At 35.0% G+C, this 16,968-nt stretch overlaps 4 protein-coding genes across 4 annotated transcripts in view; 2 read left to right on the forward strand and 2 right to left on the reverse strand.

The window, feature by feature from the left end:
• The first annotated feature begins 887 nt into the window (after window positions 1–887).
• LOC109116495 (protein DELETION OF SUV3 SUPPRESSOR 1(I)-like) lies at window positions 888–2,244 on the forward strand. The gene is made up of 4 exons (XM_019202058.1): window positions 888–999; window positions 1,086–1,220; window positions 1,604–1,735; window positions 1,955–2,244. The coding sequence occupies exons 2-3, from the start codon at window positions 1,130–1,132 to the stop codon at window positions 1,732–1,734; spliced, it is 222 nt and encodes a 73-aa protein (XP_019057603.1). The 5' UTR covers window positions 888–999; window positions 1,086–1,129; the 3' UTR covers window position 1,735; window positions 1,955–2,244.
• Window positions 2,245–4,895: 2,651 nt separating this feature from the next.
• On the reverse strand, window positions 4,896–8,001 carry LOC104821501 (zinc finger CCCH domain-containing protein 45-like). Its single transcript, XM_010552414.2, has 7 exons — window positions 7,774–8,001; window positions 7,212–7,285; window positions 6,731–6,997; window positions 6,112–6,639; window positions 5,801–6,013; window positions 5,555–5,701; window positions 4,896–5,474 (listed from the first exon to the last, which is right to left on the reverse strand). The coding sequence occupies exons 1-7, from the start codon at window positions 7,823–7,825 to the stop codon at window positions 5,295–5,297; spliced, it is 1,461 nt and encodes a 486-aa protein (XP_010550716.1). The 5' UTR covers window positions 7,826–8,001; the 3' UTR covers window positions 4,896–5,294.
• Window positions 8,002–10,105: 2,104 nt separating this feature from the next.
• Window positions 10,106–12,952, reverse strand: LOC104821510. The gene is made up of 3 exons (XM_010552427.2): window positions 12,571–12,952; window positions 10,838–12,182; window positions 10,106–10,717 (listed from the first exon to the last, which is right to left on the reverse strand). The coding sequence occupies exons 2-3, from the start codon at window positions 12,173–12,175 to the stop codon at window positions 10,253–10,255; spliced, it is 1,803 nt and encodes a 600-aa protein (XP_010550729.1). The 5' UTR covers window positions 12,176–12,182; window positions 12,571–12,952; the 3' UTR covers window positions 10,106–10,252.
• A 3,284-nt stretch (window positions 12,953–16,236) lies between these two features.
• The window catches only part of LOC104825428, a 2,453-nt gene continuing 1,721 nt past the window's right edge, over window positions 16,237–16,968 (forward strand). The window contains exon 1 of the mRNA XM_010557756.1: window positions 16,237–16,443. Coding sequence (XP_010556058.1) covers window positions 16,237–16,443 — 207 coding nt within the window. The remainder of the gene's footprint in view (window positions 16,444–16,968) is intronic.

Below are 16,968 nucleotides of genomic sequence, written 5' to 3' on the forward strand. Positions count from 1 at the left end.
AAGCAAACTTTGGTTGCAACTTCAACTAATCACGCAGAAATATTGGCGATTTATGAGGCAAGCCGAGAATGTGTTTGGTTAAGATCGTTATCTCATCATATTCGGGGATCATGTGGACTTTCAACCGATAAAGATATTTCTACAATCTTATTTCAAGATAATACTGCATGTATAGCGCAATTAAAGAATGACTATATCAAAGGTGACAAAACGAAACATATCTCGCCAAAGTTCTTCTTCACTCATGATCTTCAAGAAAAAGGTGAAATAAGTATTCATCAAATTAATTTAAATGAGAATCCAGCAGATTTGTTCACTAAGTCTCTACCCAGATCGACATTTGAAAAGATGGTACATATGATTGGGATGCGGCATTTGAGATATATAAAATGATGTTATTTCTAGGGGGAGAAAAAGATATGTACTGCACTCTTTTTTCCTTCACCAACTTTTATCCCATTGGGTTTTCTTGGTAAGGTTTTTAATGAGGCGGTATCAAAACATATCTTTTGATCAATAGACATTCAAGGGGGAGTGTTAAGAAATAAACGTAAAAGTGTTATTAATATCTATATTTAATTTACTTATGTAACTTTTTTTCTTATTAATTCAAATGGTGTTGTTTTTTTTTCTAAAGTCTATAAATAGGCATTTGTAATCACATTTGTAAACACACCCAGAAGAAAGAACAATTAAAGAAATATTCTCTTTTCTCATATCTCCTTTTAACATTCTTAGTTATTATTATTTTTACAACAGGGATCACTATATATATATATTTTTTGTCTTCCTATTAAATTTGACCATATGATGAGGACGGGAACCTCTGTGAAAGTTCGGTTTGGGTTACAATGTTATCATAAAACCGAGTAAAATTCACGAATCGAACCAACCGGTTTAGGGTTTTGAATATTGGGCTTTAATCCTTCGTTCCGTGACTGCATTCTCAAGCGACAAATAGTCAAAGACGATCTCTCGTCTCGCTCCAGAAAATTCTCTGTAAGTCGAAATAATTTCGAATTTAGGGTTTTGAATATCGCTCATAGTTCTTCGATTTATGCTGTCGGGTCCTGTTGTGTTCGTAGGTTTTCGATCTGGTTCTGTCCATTTCTTGAGATTATCTGCAACTATGGCGGCAGAGCCAAAGGCGGCGACTGAGGACGTCAAGATGGATTTGTTCGAGGACGACGACGAATTCGAGGAATTCGAAATCGGCGAAGGTGATGGTTTTGATGTTGCTGTTCTCGATTCTATTTGATTGTGTCCTTGTTAGGGTTACGGTTTGGATGAATGAAATAAACATTGATAGTGTGAACTACTAGACCGCTAGATTCTACAATTTGCTTACTCCGTAGTGTTCGAATCTATCAAAACCTGTTAGATTTTTTTTCGTTGGCATGAACATTCATCATTTTCCCGGAATTTGCTTGATCTTTGGCAGCATAGGACCTCAATTTCTATCTTTCATGCAGCATGATTTCTTGTCAAATTTATGTGGTAACAAGGCACAAGAATTTCATTGGTATTATATCTCGTCGCCAAGAATCGATTGTCTGGTTTATGTCCTCACTTATCTGGCTTATGATTGGGGGATGTGTAGCAGATTGGGAGGACAAGGAAGAAGTGAAGGAAGTGGCTCAGCAGTGGGAAGACGATTGGGATGATGACGATGTCAACGACGACTTCTCTCTTCAGTTGAGGAGGGAACTCGAGGGTAGCACTGAGAAGAACTGAGGTCTGCCTCTTGCTATTCTGTCTCTCTCTTTGTCCCAGTCTTCCTATGGATAGCCAGCCCTTCTTCTAGTATTATGTTGGGATGAGAAAAAACTGCCGGAATACCTTTCCAGTCCTTGGTTTATTTTCAACATTGCGTGAATCGGATGAGTCGGTCTACAATGACAAGTAATTCATGGTGTCACTTTTATTCAGCTGACTGGTTATTGTACTCATGTAGATATGCTCACGCTGCTACCATTTCATGGATTCACTCTATGTTGTCTTGTGGTTGAATATGAAGAAATCTTCTTGAGGCTGAGAATAAAGGTATCAAGCTTGGTTGCTCTCTGGACTCTGGAGTCTATCTCTCAAGGGAAACTCATACTCTGTAGTTGTGGTTAGCCAACACACAATGGCAATATGCATTTTTGTTTTTTGTTTCGATATGATTAGTCTGTTTTCTATGATATTTATGAATGTCTTGTTGATGTTTCTTCAAAATTTGATGAGGCCACCACTTCTATGATCCTTCCCAAGAATATAAGTTCGTCCCATCTTCCAAAGTTTAACTGTACCAAGCTGAATTCTCTGTGAACCAAAAGCCAATCGATTCTCTCCGAACTGAACTGAACTTCAAATATGAAAGTTTTAAACACTCATAAAAGACATAAAAAAATCATGTATTGCGACAAAAAGGTTATACAACAATAATTTTTTTCAAGTACTCGAGAGAATAGATACATGAAATCCCCAAAGCAATGACATTATCACAAAACTCTAAAGCATACAGCAAAACACATGAAAACCCCCAACCAAGTACATAGTAAAAGGAATCCATAGTAATCATCTCGTTGTGAGAAAAAAAAACACATGAATTTACACAAACAAACAATAATATATATATATATATATATGTTCCATCTAGAAAGCGAGGCCCAAAGCCACGGCAGCGAGAGAAGCAAGAACGGCGGGCACAAACGCAGACGCGTCAGAAACAGGAGAAGGGGAGGGAGCAGACGCAGAAGCAGACGCAACGTTTTGAACCATTGATACAAACATTATGAACAAGGCCATCAACACTCTCATCTTCAATGCCTCCATCTTCCAAAGTACAAACTATTGAAGAATACACTTGCCCTTTTTTTTTTCCTTTTTTTTTGTTGGATGGGTTTTGAGTAGTGAGTATTGTGTGATGAAATGTGATATATATATATCATATGTGAGCAAGAAGATCATTGGACCATAATAAGAAAGGTTTTTTTACCCAAATAACCCACTTGGGTCGCATCTATTTCATCTGTACACCACCGAAAACATAACACATTTTTTTCCCTGCGAAAAGACGAAATTACCCTTAATGAATTACGATATTTATCCGTTCGAAAACAACTTCGTTATTACGACTTCGTAATTAAGTCTAAATATAGTTACAATTGATTCTAAAAAAGATGGCAAAAAATCATCTGTCTTATTTTTAGTTGTATATCAGTTATATGTTAGTCGTAATAAGATCGCAAAAAATAAAACGAAAAGGGTATTTCAGACTTTTCCCACCGAAAAGTGGGTTAAAATTAAAAAAAAAAAAGTTTTTTTTTTGGGTGGTGTACACTGAAATAGATGCGACCCAAGTGGGTTATTTGGGTGATTTTCCAATTTGGTATTCAATCATTTTTATGAGTGAAGTGAAGTGAATGAATGGGTCTCTGTTTAGCGTTTAGTTGGCATCCAGCTCATCCAAGCTTCTTTGATGTGAAACAACAACATTTTATTTAGAAAGAAAATAAAAAAAATTATTAAAAAAATAGTTGTGCTATTATTAGATTTTAGACAAATTTGTTTGCCTGCTAATAATTGGATTTTTTTCTATATTTTAAATTTGAATTAAATATATTCTAATTCTCGATAAAATTGAAGTGAATATATATGAGTACAAACACTGTAAACAATCGTCTAAAATTCCGAAACATTTTACACGAATTAGAGATTATATATTGCAAAAATTACGATTAGATCAAATGGCGACCACTCTCATAATTATCATGAAATTTTGAAGAGAATAAGTACTACATTTTCTAATTTTCTAAATTTGATTTACCTATTCGGTTTCATATAGAAAATATGTGAATTTGAATAGAATATATTAAATATTCAGACCTACAAATGCATATTGATATTTATATTTGTTTACATTGTTTCATCATCTCTATCATTATCACCATTATTATTACACATTTGGTTCTTGTAATAATTAAAATATACAAAATTAAAAACCAAATGTTTCTACTCATATTAATCCATTAAAATATCTTAAATTTAATATCAAATTTTGAAACATAATCTCATAAAATTGATTTATCGTTGGATTTGTATATAGATCTCGAGTAGATTAAGACCATCCGAAACCATATATGTTTACTATTGTCGAAATCCTAAATCTGTATTGAGAATAATATTGTAATTTTTACTTTTATTTTTTAGGATAATCCAGACTTTGAAGTATTAATAATGCATTAATTTTGCAAACAAAACACTATCTACATCAAAATTATTTTGAATAATTGTTAGAAGAAATAGTTTTAACATGATTTTATATTTTTTGAAAACCATCCTACCACAGCACATTAAAGTTTGATATGTTTTTAGCAAATAAAAAAGTACTTTGTTATGAATAAAAATTTAATAAAATTTTGTATTTTATTACCAGATTTTTAGCATCTTCTTTCCTTTTTTGTTGTTATTTTAAAAATGTATATTTTGATTTTGAATAATTGTTTCTCATTTGAATTTATTGTTCTTGCCAAGGTCGTGGAATTATTTGGTCTCTACATTAATTTGAAAACGTGTGTAACTCATTAATTATATACATATATTACCATATGTTTTTTTTATTATAGTCTCTAAAAGGAGGTGGAAAACAATAATCTATGATTAAACACATGTGTAACTCATTAATTATATACAATCCAAATGGACCGGGTTTATGGGTTGGATAACTGAGTTCGAGATCCGATTAATCATATCTCGGTTCAAGAATCGGTTTATCATCAGAGCGAAAGCCCAGTTCTTTAATACCAACAAAAAAAACAGTTCTTGAAGCTATCAGTTCGAGAACTGGTCCATCATCTCGGTTCATAAACCGGTTTACCATCGGTTCAAGAACCGGTTGAAGCCATTCCATCAGTCCGAAAACTGGTGCATCACGTCTCGGTTCATCTATATATATAATTTAGAAGACGAGATGAAATCAAAAGTGCCCCCTACAACATTTTTGCTACCACAAAAACACCTTGGTAGATCTCTTTCTTATCACTTCTACTCCTTATAACTCGATAACCCGAAAATCAAAAGATGATCGAAGAAGAAGAACAACCCGAAAATCAAAATATAAAGACGAAGAAGAAGAAAGAATAACCCGAAAATCATAAAATGAAGAACAAGAACCCGAAAGCCAGAAGATGATGATGATGAAGAAGAAGAAGAAGAAGATGAGGGCAAATCCTATACTAAGGCACTAGCTCGCGACTTGATTCCAAAAAAAAAGTGGGCAAATTCGACAGATTACCACCCGATCAAATCAGTCAAGAGCCAGCAACATCGCTTGATGCGATATCCTTCTCTTTCGCCTGCTCACGTTTTCTGTTGGCTTCATTCATGACTTCTTGCTCCGCCTTCTCTGAACCGGTCGTGTCTTTAGTTTTCGGAAGTTCGTCTGTTGATGATGTCTCTTTCCTCCCATTGTTGTCAGTTGAAGACAAAGCCTGCTTTCAGACAAATATCGATATGTTAAAAGAAAGTGTGAGATATAAGCAAAACAGCAGGAACATGTAGATGGGCCTGCCTGTTTCTTGAACTGCTGGTGCTTGGCTTTCCTATCTTGAATAACCTTTTGGCGAGCATCATAGAATTCAAAATCGTCAAAGATGGATGTCTTGCTCGAATGATCCTTGAAAATCTTGATGATCTCGACACCGTGATCTAGATCCACCTGCAGGATATAAAAACCCGAAACCATTTCTGTATGCCCGAAAAAATGATGCAAATACAAGAAGCAACACAAAAAAATCAACATTTGATTGCCCCGGACCTCCTGCGTGTCCCGGCTATTAGTAACCGGCTTGTTCTCGTTGTTCTCCAGAGTTATATGCCTGAAAGCACTGTTCGGTATATCTTTAACAACATGCCACTTAACGGGGAAGCAGCCAACCCACCTGTCCTGCTGCCAGTATTCCACAGTCTTGTTAAAATCGACTGGGCCTACCATCTCGGCCAAGCCAACAAACTGCCCGCTCGTGTTTACCTGTAGGAATTCAACCGCAGAAGAAACACGTTTGTTATTAGATGGAATACCCAAATGGACTAGTCGATGAAATCATTACGAATGTCGTTCGTGCTCACAGAAAAAAGTAGAAACACCGGGCAGGCATCTGACTTCTCTTTGGCCTCGTTATATGCCGCATCCAGCTTCTTATTGCCATTAGCCGTGCTGGACCATACGTTGTATTTGATACTTCTGTGGATATCGTCTTCGCTGTACGATTTTATTACATAAAACTTTGCATGTAAGTATGTTTCAGGAAAATCTCCCTTGTTGTAGTCCTCTCTGTCAGGTACAGACATATTCTGCTCATTAGAACAAGCAAGCGTTTTCGGTAGAGAACCTTCTTGGTTCGTGAAACCCTTAGCTCGTGGCCCCTTGTTCAACTCATTCAATCCATCGTTGTTCTCTTTGCCATACAATCCATGACCGCTTGTCTGGTAGCCATTGTTATATGCATACGAATTCGGCTGTCTCCAGGTCTCATAGCCATAAGGGCCATAACCATAGCCAGCCTCTAGTCCATTCATGTAAGGACCATACATCCCATGGTATGAGTACATGTTGTCCATGTGTCCAAACGATCGGGCCATTCCCATTGATCTTGTCTGCAATAAGTTAAGAACATATCATGCCATTAACAAACCAAACATCAGATACCAGGCCATGAACCCGGCTGAATCGGGAACAGGGGCATACCAGGTAAGGGTAGTGATAAAGACTGCTGGTCTTCCCACAAGAAAAGCTCCCACCATAACCATATCTTGGGTACTGATACGGCGGAGTATATAAACCTGCCGGGTAGGTGCCCTTCGGGTTAAAAGACGAGTTCTTGTAACCTAATTTTTTCAGATTCGATCCTTTGTTTGGCGAAAGACCCGGCCTGCAAGTTTTGGTGGTTTCTGCTGGCAAAGAAACTTGTTCCGAGGGAAGTAAAAACCCGTTACCGCTTCCGCCACAAACGTCCTACCGAGAAAACAAATGAATCCATTAGCTTTTCGAGATGGAGACTCATTAACCGGCACACCAATCCGTCAAGCTCAACACGAGGAACAGCCCAAATACTCTGAAGCAGTCTTTTGTTTTTCAATTTATATAATCTCCAGAGAGTTCCAAAACAATTTACATTCGGACATAGCAGAGGATCTGAACATTAACACATCAGTTTTGGTGTCAGTACCTTATTTCCGGCATTGGGAGCCTCAGGCTTGGCCTCTGGATCAAGGGACAAGTTGTGGAGCAAATAAGCAGTTTCTGTGTTTCCACAAGTGAAGGAATAACAAATCCATGATTGCACAAATCGATTAACTGAACAAGAAGCTAAGCTCAAAACTATACTCAGTGAAGACAACATGGTTCCATCGATCAAAACCTCAGATCTACATGAAACTCAAACATGTGGTCCGAGCTTCAATGGATACAAACAAAGCAAAACTACCCTCTGTTCTTGCAGTAAAATCCTTCATAATAAACTCACCATGAGAACACAATCACTGAAAACCCTAGCAAAACCCTGTGGCACAAACGCAGAAGAAACTCCCAGGAAACCCACCAGAGGACACATGAATTCATAAGAAAATTTCAAAAACCCAAGTCCCAGACGAAGCAAAACAAGCCAAAAACAAAACCATTCAACTCAAGAGAAATCGCCAACAACAGATGAACAGAGAGGAACTCACATGAACTACGAAACAAAAGAGTGATCAGATGGGTTTTCACATAAAAAAGGGGAAAACCCATACCCGTAAGAGGAGACGCAGAAATGATACTATCAGAAGAAGCTACGGCGGCCATGGCTGTATCGGCGGCGGAAATCTGAGAGAGAGAGAGGACAGCTGATTAAGGGGAAGCAAGAGCCGATCCCACAAGTGGGTGGGAGTTTGAAAGGTGAGATTTTTTATAAGTGTATATTTTTATAGGTCAGACATGAGTTATATATGTATGAAATCGAAGATGTGCATGACGCCATTGATTGAGCTGCTTCCGACAGAAATTGGAGTTTAGCGGGAAGCAAGATCCTACTTGAGTGCCAATTCTATTACAGTTCGGTTTTTCTTTTTGTAAATAAATAAGCAAAGCAAATTAAAACTTCAACCAAAGAAAAATCCTTGGGAATTTTTGTTATTTCGGGAGAATTGTATTTTATTATCTAATTTTAATATTTGGAATTTCGAAAATAAAATTAAACACCCACGAAATATTACAAATACAAGGCACTTGCACACGGAGTGGCCCAACTGCCAAAATTCAACATCATTATATATATATATATATATATATATATATATATATATTCTTTTATGTAATACAGCGAATACTTCTTTTCATAATTAATCATTTCATTTCATTCTTTTTGTTTTTTTGCTGTTTTATATTTTTTTAACTGTATATCGATTCAAGTTTTTCATAAAAAATATTAATCTTTAGAGATATTTTATTTTTTATATTCATTCGATTTAGTATAATTTAATTTTAAAATACAATGATATATTAATTATCCATTTTACAACATATTTAGGTTGTTAATATATTTATATCCAAATCAAAATAAGGTTTTATGATATATCACTAATCGATTTTATTAGTGGTATTAGCATGGTGACAAAAATGATTATAATATTATATATATATTTATAGAGGTTATATGCGCGCGTGTGTAGTGTACATGTTTCGTGGCCACTTGGCATCAATAAAGGAGGTTTTATGATGTATCACTAATTGATTGTCATTGTGGTATTAGCGTCGTGACAAAAAATGATTATAATATATATATAAGGTTATATATATATGCGTGTGTGTATGTATATATTCTGTGGCTGGCAAAGACAACGCAGTCGCAGATGGTGGGCAGAGTGGGATCTAATTAAGCATGTAGGACCCACATTAGGGTTAAAGACATCACAACTTAAATATATTTTTTTTTGGTTAAATCACAGATTTTTTTTTTAAATACGAAAGTTCACCGTACCTTCGGTCCGACTACATTTCCCAGAAAAACGGGAGAGTTCATGTGAATATCTATTCCCAACCTCAGAAATCGAACAGCGACGTAAAAGTATATTGACTAACACGCCAACCAGTCGCCCAGTTTGGACCGGATAACTTAAATATTCAGATCAAAGCAACTTGGACCCTTTTGAATTTTCTCACGTGTTTTTCTGCCACTATTTTATTTCCCCATGACTTTGGATGTTTCGTTTGTGCTCATTCGTTCTACCAAATTTTGTCGGGCTCTAATTGATTCTCAACCTCTTTTTTCATCGGATTCAAATTAAATAAAATTGAATATGAAATAAACCGCATAAAGAATAATTTGATTATGGTTTTTTTTAAATAAACTATGTCTTGTTTCAATTAGATCCCAATTTTGCAACGGAACATACCGAAATATCAATCAAGTTGAAAAAAAAGAGATTGAAATCAAATCTATTTTTTTGTTCGGAATTATTTAGTTTTGAAATGGACTTTTGTCCGGAATTATATTATTTGAAATAATTTAATTACAATTAGACACGGATTGAGTTAAGCCAACCAAAAACGTAACCGAAAAATTAAGCAATGATTAAACTAATACAATTGGAAATAATATAACATGAATTAGGGTGTAACGGGTGAAAATCTAAAATTTCCTTCACTAATTTAAAACAAAACCAAATTAAATTATTTGCATAATACCCTTTTTCGTTAATTGTATCACTGTATAACACCCCATCCCTTGATTCGTGTCCTTTTTCTTTAGCAATTTTATTAGTGCAAAGAATTTCTCAATAATTTTATTACTGGTATTTTTTTAAATCTATTTTTAACTACAAGCCTAAGGACTAAACATTAAATCTTTAATCCTAGTAATCTCTAAACATTCAATGCTAGTTTCTAAACCCTAAATACCAAACCGACCCTAAACTTTAAATTATAAACCAATTTTAGGGTTCATAGTTATAACTTAGGATTTTAGGGTTTATAATTAATTTAAAGGTTATTTTAGAATTAATAGAAAGTTAAAACATTACTCTTTTACCTACCTTGATTAAAAGGGTGATTTACTCTTCCAGATTTTGTTAATTAAAAAAAAAAAAAAGAGAAGAACTGTTTCTACATATAGGAAGATCGATAATAGCATCCAGCCATAAACGTTGTTCTTTCTGCCACTTGAAACACAAAAACAAACAGAAGCTACTTCAACACTAAAACTGACTCATAACAGCAAGAACTGATGATGAATCATGTCGGGACAGGGTAGCAACGGATGTCTTCCCGCTCGTTAAGTAACATCAGGGACACAGCGAGGATGGCTACGAGCACGAACGATGATGACACCATGAGGACGAACCTGGAGATGTATCCTGTCTTGTTCTTACCAATCATCGTCTTCAGGGCACGAGGTCTTCCTTGAGGAAATGTGACGAGAGGAGCTTCGTCGGTTGATGACACTGATTCTGAGTTGCTTTGATCTTGTTTTCGGTGTTTTGGGTGCGAATCTCCGTTCTCTTCGACGTTTTTGTCAGCCAAGTTTTGCAAGAAACCGTTCTGGCAAGGTGGGTTTCTTGCCGCTGAACTTCTTAATCTCGGATTTTGTTTGTCTGAGTGGTCCGAGTTGACGCCATCGGGGTCTTGAAGGGAACGGATCAGCCTCCGTGGGGTGCTGAAGATGTCGATATCCTCAACATTGATGCGACAACGTTGTTTCTGCTTCACAAAATGACAAGTATAATAAAAATTCTGATCACCATAGAAGAGACAGATCAACAAGAGCAAGTCCTTTAGATAGATTTTATGTGTTCTTCTTGCAAGTTGAGAATTTTTCACCTGGGGACTAGGAGTGCCGCTTCTCAGCTGCCGGTCTCGCATATTTTCAAACAGAAACCCTTCGAATTCATCATTGCAGTCTCCTCCACTGCTAGAAAGATTGTATGGGACAAGAGGTGAATCTGATACAGTGGTGCTTTGCTGAGTCATCCCTGAGAAAAGGCCGTCCTTTAGAGAGATATCGACCCCTCCATTCTCGTGCCTCCAAAGTTTCCGGCTGACACTTCGCCGGTCAAACTCAGAGTTATAAGAAGTATGAGACATCGAATGAGGAGGTGAGTCAAGCAGGGAATCGTATCCACTGAATGAATCGACGGTTTGTGATTCAGGTGACATGGAGATAGGAGAATGACCATTGGCATTTGATGCATTGTTCTTCGATCGGTTACCGTTTCTTCTGCTGAAATTTGAACCAGTAACCGAACGACAGCCCTTCTCGAGCTTTACCTCTAACTCTCCGGCTATTTTTTTCGCAGTCATCATTGTCTCGTAAGCAGCTCCTCTGACATAAGCCATTTGATCAGATTGACACTTCTCCATTTCTTTGATGATGAACTCAACTTCCGAATATATGCTTCTTGGATCCAAACACTTCATCAGAAAGTTCAACATTTGAACAGCCGATAACCGTTTCTGCGAGTTTCCTTCCGAAACACCGAATTCTAAGATTCTAAGTCCCGAATGTATCAGCAACCTCGCATAGGCTTCAACAATCAGTGGATTATGCTTTGCTAAAGCCATGACCAAACCCATTTGAAGATGGGTCTGGTTGGAATTGACTTCCAAGGCGATTGCCACGTTCTGACAAACCTTGTTCACCATCTCATCCGAAGCAAATCGCCAGTTGTCAGAATCCACGAGAGCCTTCAGACATAATGCAGAACCTGAAGTGAGGCTCTCTTGAGAACCCAAGAGAGAATTCAAAAGGGGTACGCACAACGAATGAATGATATGCCGTTTCTTGTCTTCAGGAGTTGTCGGATCAATCCCGTACCGAGCAATGGCGGGAACAACTTTCGAACAAGCTTGTTGAAGAGGGAACGAACCCGCACTAGATGCCAGGGTTTTCACAATGGTTGTCATGATGGTATCGATCTGAGGTACGATGTTCGGTCCATGAACCCGAGCAAGAATTTCGTAGAGCGAAATGGTGTACTCGCCAGACAGAGAACTGGCTTCTTTAGTCTCGGAAACTTGAGCAAGAAAAGCCGGTATGGCCTTTGAATCCAAATCCTTCACATAAGATTTAAGAGCTTTCAATGCTGATTTACGACTATCGGCGTCTTTGTCAAGATTAGCCAGTTCTTGTCTGAGGATAGGGTTCAGATTCAAACCCATTCTCCACCTGAATTACACAGAATCAATGGAGCATGAACAGAGTTGCTGTAGGAAACGAGGCTCTACAAGTCACATAATCAGACAACTTCAAACATCTGGATTCCAAATGATTCACATTTTTATCCTAAGGGGAAAAAAACGAATTCCCAGTAAGAAACACAGTCTCATCTTTCTCTACATTTTCTAAGGAGCCAAACAGCTACTACTTGAACAGGATTGACATGAATCTCTTGCCAACTAAAACTGGATCTTGCTTTTGTTCATGAAGATTGCAAAAACAGAAAATCAAATTTGCATACTGTAGACCCAGATTTCGTGTTCTCACAACTCATTCAGTGTAACAAATAAGACAACACCAACAGAAAACTTTGAATCTCCGGAAACAGATCTCATACCTGTTTTTGGTTCCTCTGTTAGTACAGATACTCCTGCTTCGTGTACACCCAAAAACAAAGATCGATTCTTTTTCAGGAATTTGAATAACTCTTCGAGAAAGATCCGATTTTTTCAAGAATCCAGGACAAAAACGAAAATGGGTAGCCAAAAATTTTAAAAAAAAAATGGAGGAAGGAAACAAATGGAAGTAAATTGGCAAACGAAGAACACCCAAAACAAAACCCAGAAGCTGTACAGTGAAATGCAAAAGAAAGAAGCAGATCTGGGGTTTAGGGTTTTTTTGTTCTGCTTTTTTTTTTTATGTTCTTGTGCTTTGTTCACTGTGGTCTCATTACATTGATTACCTCCGTGTTTCGTGTCTATCTACTGAGAAATTTTTGTGTTTTTCCTTTTTCGTATTTTTTTATATTACCACAGAAAATGAAAAAAAAAAATGGAGCGAGTATTGTACGTTGAAATTCAAAATTTTTTCTTCGAAATTCCACCGCTACTGCGTACTGTGGGTCCCGTCATGTATTAATGGACGATATTACCCTCAATGTCATTTCTCTTTTTCTTTTTATTTATGAGACGTTGGTATTTTAATTGTGAAAAATATATTTGTACATCTATTACAGGGAAAAGATTATCCAACTACGAACTAGAAAACTGAATAATGGAAGTAATTAAATTTTTATTAAAAAATAGAAATAGAAATTGTTTTAAGATTAATAAATCATTGATGTAAACCAATTTAAACTCAATTTTATAGAAAGTCAAATCTTGCATGTGCTCTTGATTCGTGTCCGGGTCCGACAACGGACAAAAAACAGAAGCGGGTTTTAATTGCATTGAAACAAAATTAGCTGAAATAACTTTTTAATTTATTTCTCTTACTAATATAAAAATTAATTCTATTAAAAATGTGTCTACTATTTCATTACAATTTAATCTATATTTTTTCACGAATGATTATACGTTTATCTAATTTAAAATGATTTACTGTGGGGCACAGTAAATCATTTTAAATTAAATAATGGAAATGTATGATTTAAACGAATCACAGTATCGAAGCATAATTGATGGTCAAAAGGCGTGCCGAAAAATAATTAACAAAAATATATTGAGGTCGGAATATTCTTATAGTTAAATATTTAGTATGTTAAATCCCTGTATTAAATAATTTGATATCGAATGAATGAGATAAGAATGCTAATGTGGATTTTGCATCGACTAGGGTTGTTCGATTTGAGAATAAAATATTGAATCCAATTTTTATTTCTTTACTTCGATTATAATTCATTTAGATTTATTTCATTTCATTGTTTTTAATGCTTCCACATTAAATTAATTAAAATTTTGCGGGGTTTTCAATTCCATATGAGATTTTAACTAAAATTCATTAAAAGTTTTATCCTTACAAAATAAACAAAAATAAAAATATATAAATGGACAAACAAGATATGATTAAAAAAAATATTAAAAAAAGTATTAAATTTAAATGAAGTATGCTTGTATCTCACACACAAATACTACGGTAGACTAATAAAAAAGTAATAAACTATAATTTAAAATGAACATTAATTGTTGTAATAAAAGGAGTTTTACAGTAAATATAAATCAGAATATAAAATTTAAAATTCTAATTAGTATTAATAAGTATAATCAAAAATATTTAGTCAAATCAAAATTTCAAAAATTAGTATTACTCAATATAATAAAAGTAAAATAAATATTTATTAAATTTGGATGATGTGTGTGCATTTATTTAGCGAAAAGAGAAAAAAGAATTAATAAATTTGACTTTTTTTATATAAAAAATTAGATATTATCCCCCCGATGTTTTGTCTAATTCACTAATATTCGATTTTATTTATAAAATAAGAGCACTGTCTTCAGTTTTTAATATGCTACATTAGAAAAGATTGTGATTCAGACAAACTCGTAAAATCTTCGTATCTTAATGTAATCAGATCATAAGATTTGTTCCATCCATCCATCTCTTTTACGTCTCGTAGCGATTGTAGGGGTAAATCCGTCATTATGTGTTTCCTTATTCGCGCTCTCCAAAATCCAAATGGAAACTTTTCAGTTTCCCGCCCGCTTGACCAAAAATCCAAAGACCCCGCCAGTAACACACGGAGTGAAAGACTGCATTGCCCTTACATGTCACCCAATTATATATTTGGGAATTTTGTATAAAAGCCGAACTCATATTAAAATTTTAAAGTTGAAATTTTAAATTTTAAAAACTTGGAGTTCGGTACAATTTAAACACAAAATTCAGCCTCAACAACAATATCACCTTAATCCCAAATTTATTTAAGATTAACCATATAAATTTTTTATTTCTACTCATTTTAATTTTGTGTTAACTCTTCCGAAAACGATATGTTTCCAATTAATTCTATATCTATCCTTTTCTTTTCTTTTTAACAAGGGTGTCAATTTTGGTCTAAAACACGACGGGTTTTGGATTAAATATTTAGGTCCAAAAATTTTCGATCTTTCGGATCGGATTCATATCACACTTTGGACTGGTCCAAAAATTCGATTTTTTTTAAAAAATTAATAAAAATAATAAATTTCAAAGAAAGATGTTTTATGGGTCTGTTTTGCATCGGTCAACGCAACCACTTGATTATCTTCGAGTAAACAAATATTGTGTTTTGTTTCTTCAAATTTCACGACATGTCTAACTCTATAATCCTCTACTTACGGTTAGAGAATAAGTTTTGAAACCGTACACGTGTGTGATTCCTGCCAATTTCGTATATTACACTGATAAAATTGTTATTGAAATGTGATTTTTGGATAAAGAAGAAAAATAAGGTTTCGGAATCCATATCAAATCGAAAAATGTAGTATCGTTCTTGAACCATCTAAAATTTTCGAACGGTAAATCTTTTTACAAAACCGAATTTTTCGAAATCAAACCGAATTTAAAAAAAATCTGAAAAACCGAATTATTTTTAAGAAAATCTAATTTTTTTAAATAAAAACTAGAACCGAACTGAATTTGAACCAAACCGAATATATATGATATAATAACCGATTGATATATTTTTTATAGGAGCGAAAAAACCGAACAAAATCATCTTCGAACCAAACCTAAATTGAATACCGAAATGCCCACTCCCTAGATACAACTATCAACGCTCGTAGAAAACTTCAGATCTCGATATATATGTCTTTGATGCGTGTAATCACTTTTCTGAAAGTGTTATTCCATCTCTTCGGGTTAAACGAATCCGGTAAGTTAGATGCGTATCGCATTTATTTTAGAACAAAACTCCACTTTTCAAAACGTTCTCCAACAACAAATCAGAAAAGGGTTTTAAAAAATAAACGCATAATTAATTATCACATTCTCTACTATTTCACGTTCTCTGTTTTGGTAAAAAAGGAAGAAATACCATCGCATGTTTCTTTAGAGCAAAACCCCACTAGACATGATTTTTAATAACTTTAACAACCTTCAATTCATTAAATTGGATAGAAATGTTAGTAGACACAAACAAAGGAACTTCCTTGTAAATAAATTAATGCTATAAGGGTTAGAAAGATGTTATGATTGCATTGTTGCATATAAATATCCCTCCTACTTCAATTCTCAAATAAAAAAAAAAGCAAAAAACATAACATACTGTGGAGAATTAATTAAAATCCAAACACATTTAGCGAAAATGACAAAACTCAGCATCAAGATCGCTATGGCCTTGGCTATTGTAAGTGTGGTATGTGCATTTGTGCCCGCCTTTGCTATTGAAGAAGTGGAAGCGAAGAAATTCTGGGATGAATGTCTCACCAAAATGTCTCCAAAATGTACATTGGATATAGTCGAAGAGATTTTCTGGAATGGGACCGTCTCCGATGCTTGTTGTCGTGAGCTTGTTCTCACTACAAAAAAATCAGCAAATTCCAACGAATTTTCCAACGGATTTATCCGTTGGAAATTTTTCAACGGATTTTCAACGGTTTTCAACGGCATTTCAACGGTGATTTCCGTTAAAAATCCGTTGAAAATTTCCAACGGATATCCGTTGGAATCGCCCGTTGGAAATTTTTAACGGAATTTTCAACGTATTCAATTGAAAAAATTAGTGTTGAAATTTTCCAACGGTATTTCCAACGGATATCCGTTGGAATTTTTTTTGGAAATTTTAAAAAAAAATTCCAACGGAATTCCAACGGATGTCAGTTGAAATTTTTTTTGGAAATTTTAAAAAAAAATTCCAACGGAATTCCAACGGATGTCGGTTGGAAATTTTTTTGGAGATTTAAAAAAACAATTCCAACGGAATTCCAACGGATGTCGGTTGGAAATTTTTTTGGAAATTTAAAAAAAAAATTCCAACGGAATTCCAACGGATGTCGGTTGGAAATTTTTTTGGAGATTTAAAAAAAAAATTCCAACG

This window comes from Tarenaya hassleriana, unplaced genomic scaffold (assembly GCF_000463585.1).
Source record: "Tarenaya hassleriana unplaced genomic scaffold, ASM46358v1 Cleome1, whole genome shotgun sequence".
Classification (NCBI taxonomy): Eukaryota; Viridiplantae; Streptophyta; class Magnoliopsida; order Brassicales; family Cleomaceae; genus Tarenaya; species Tarenaya hassleriana.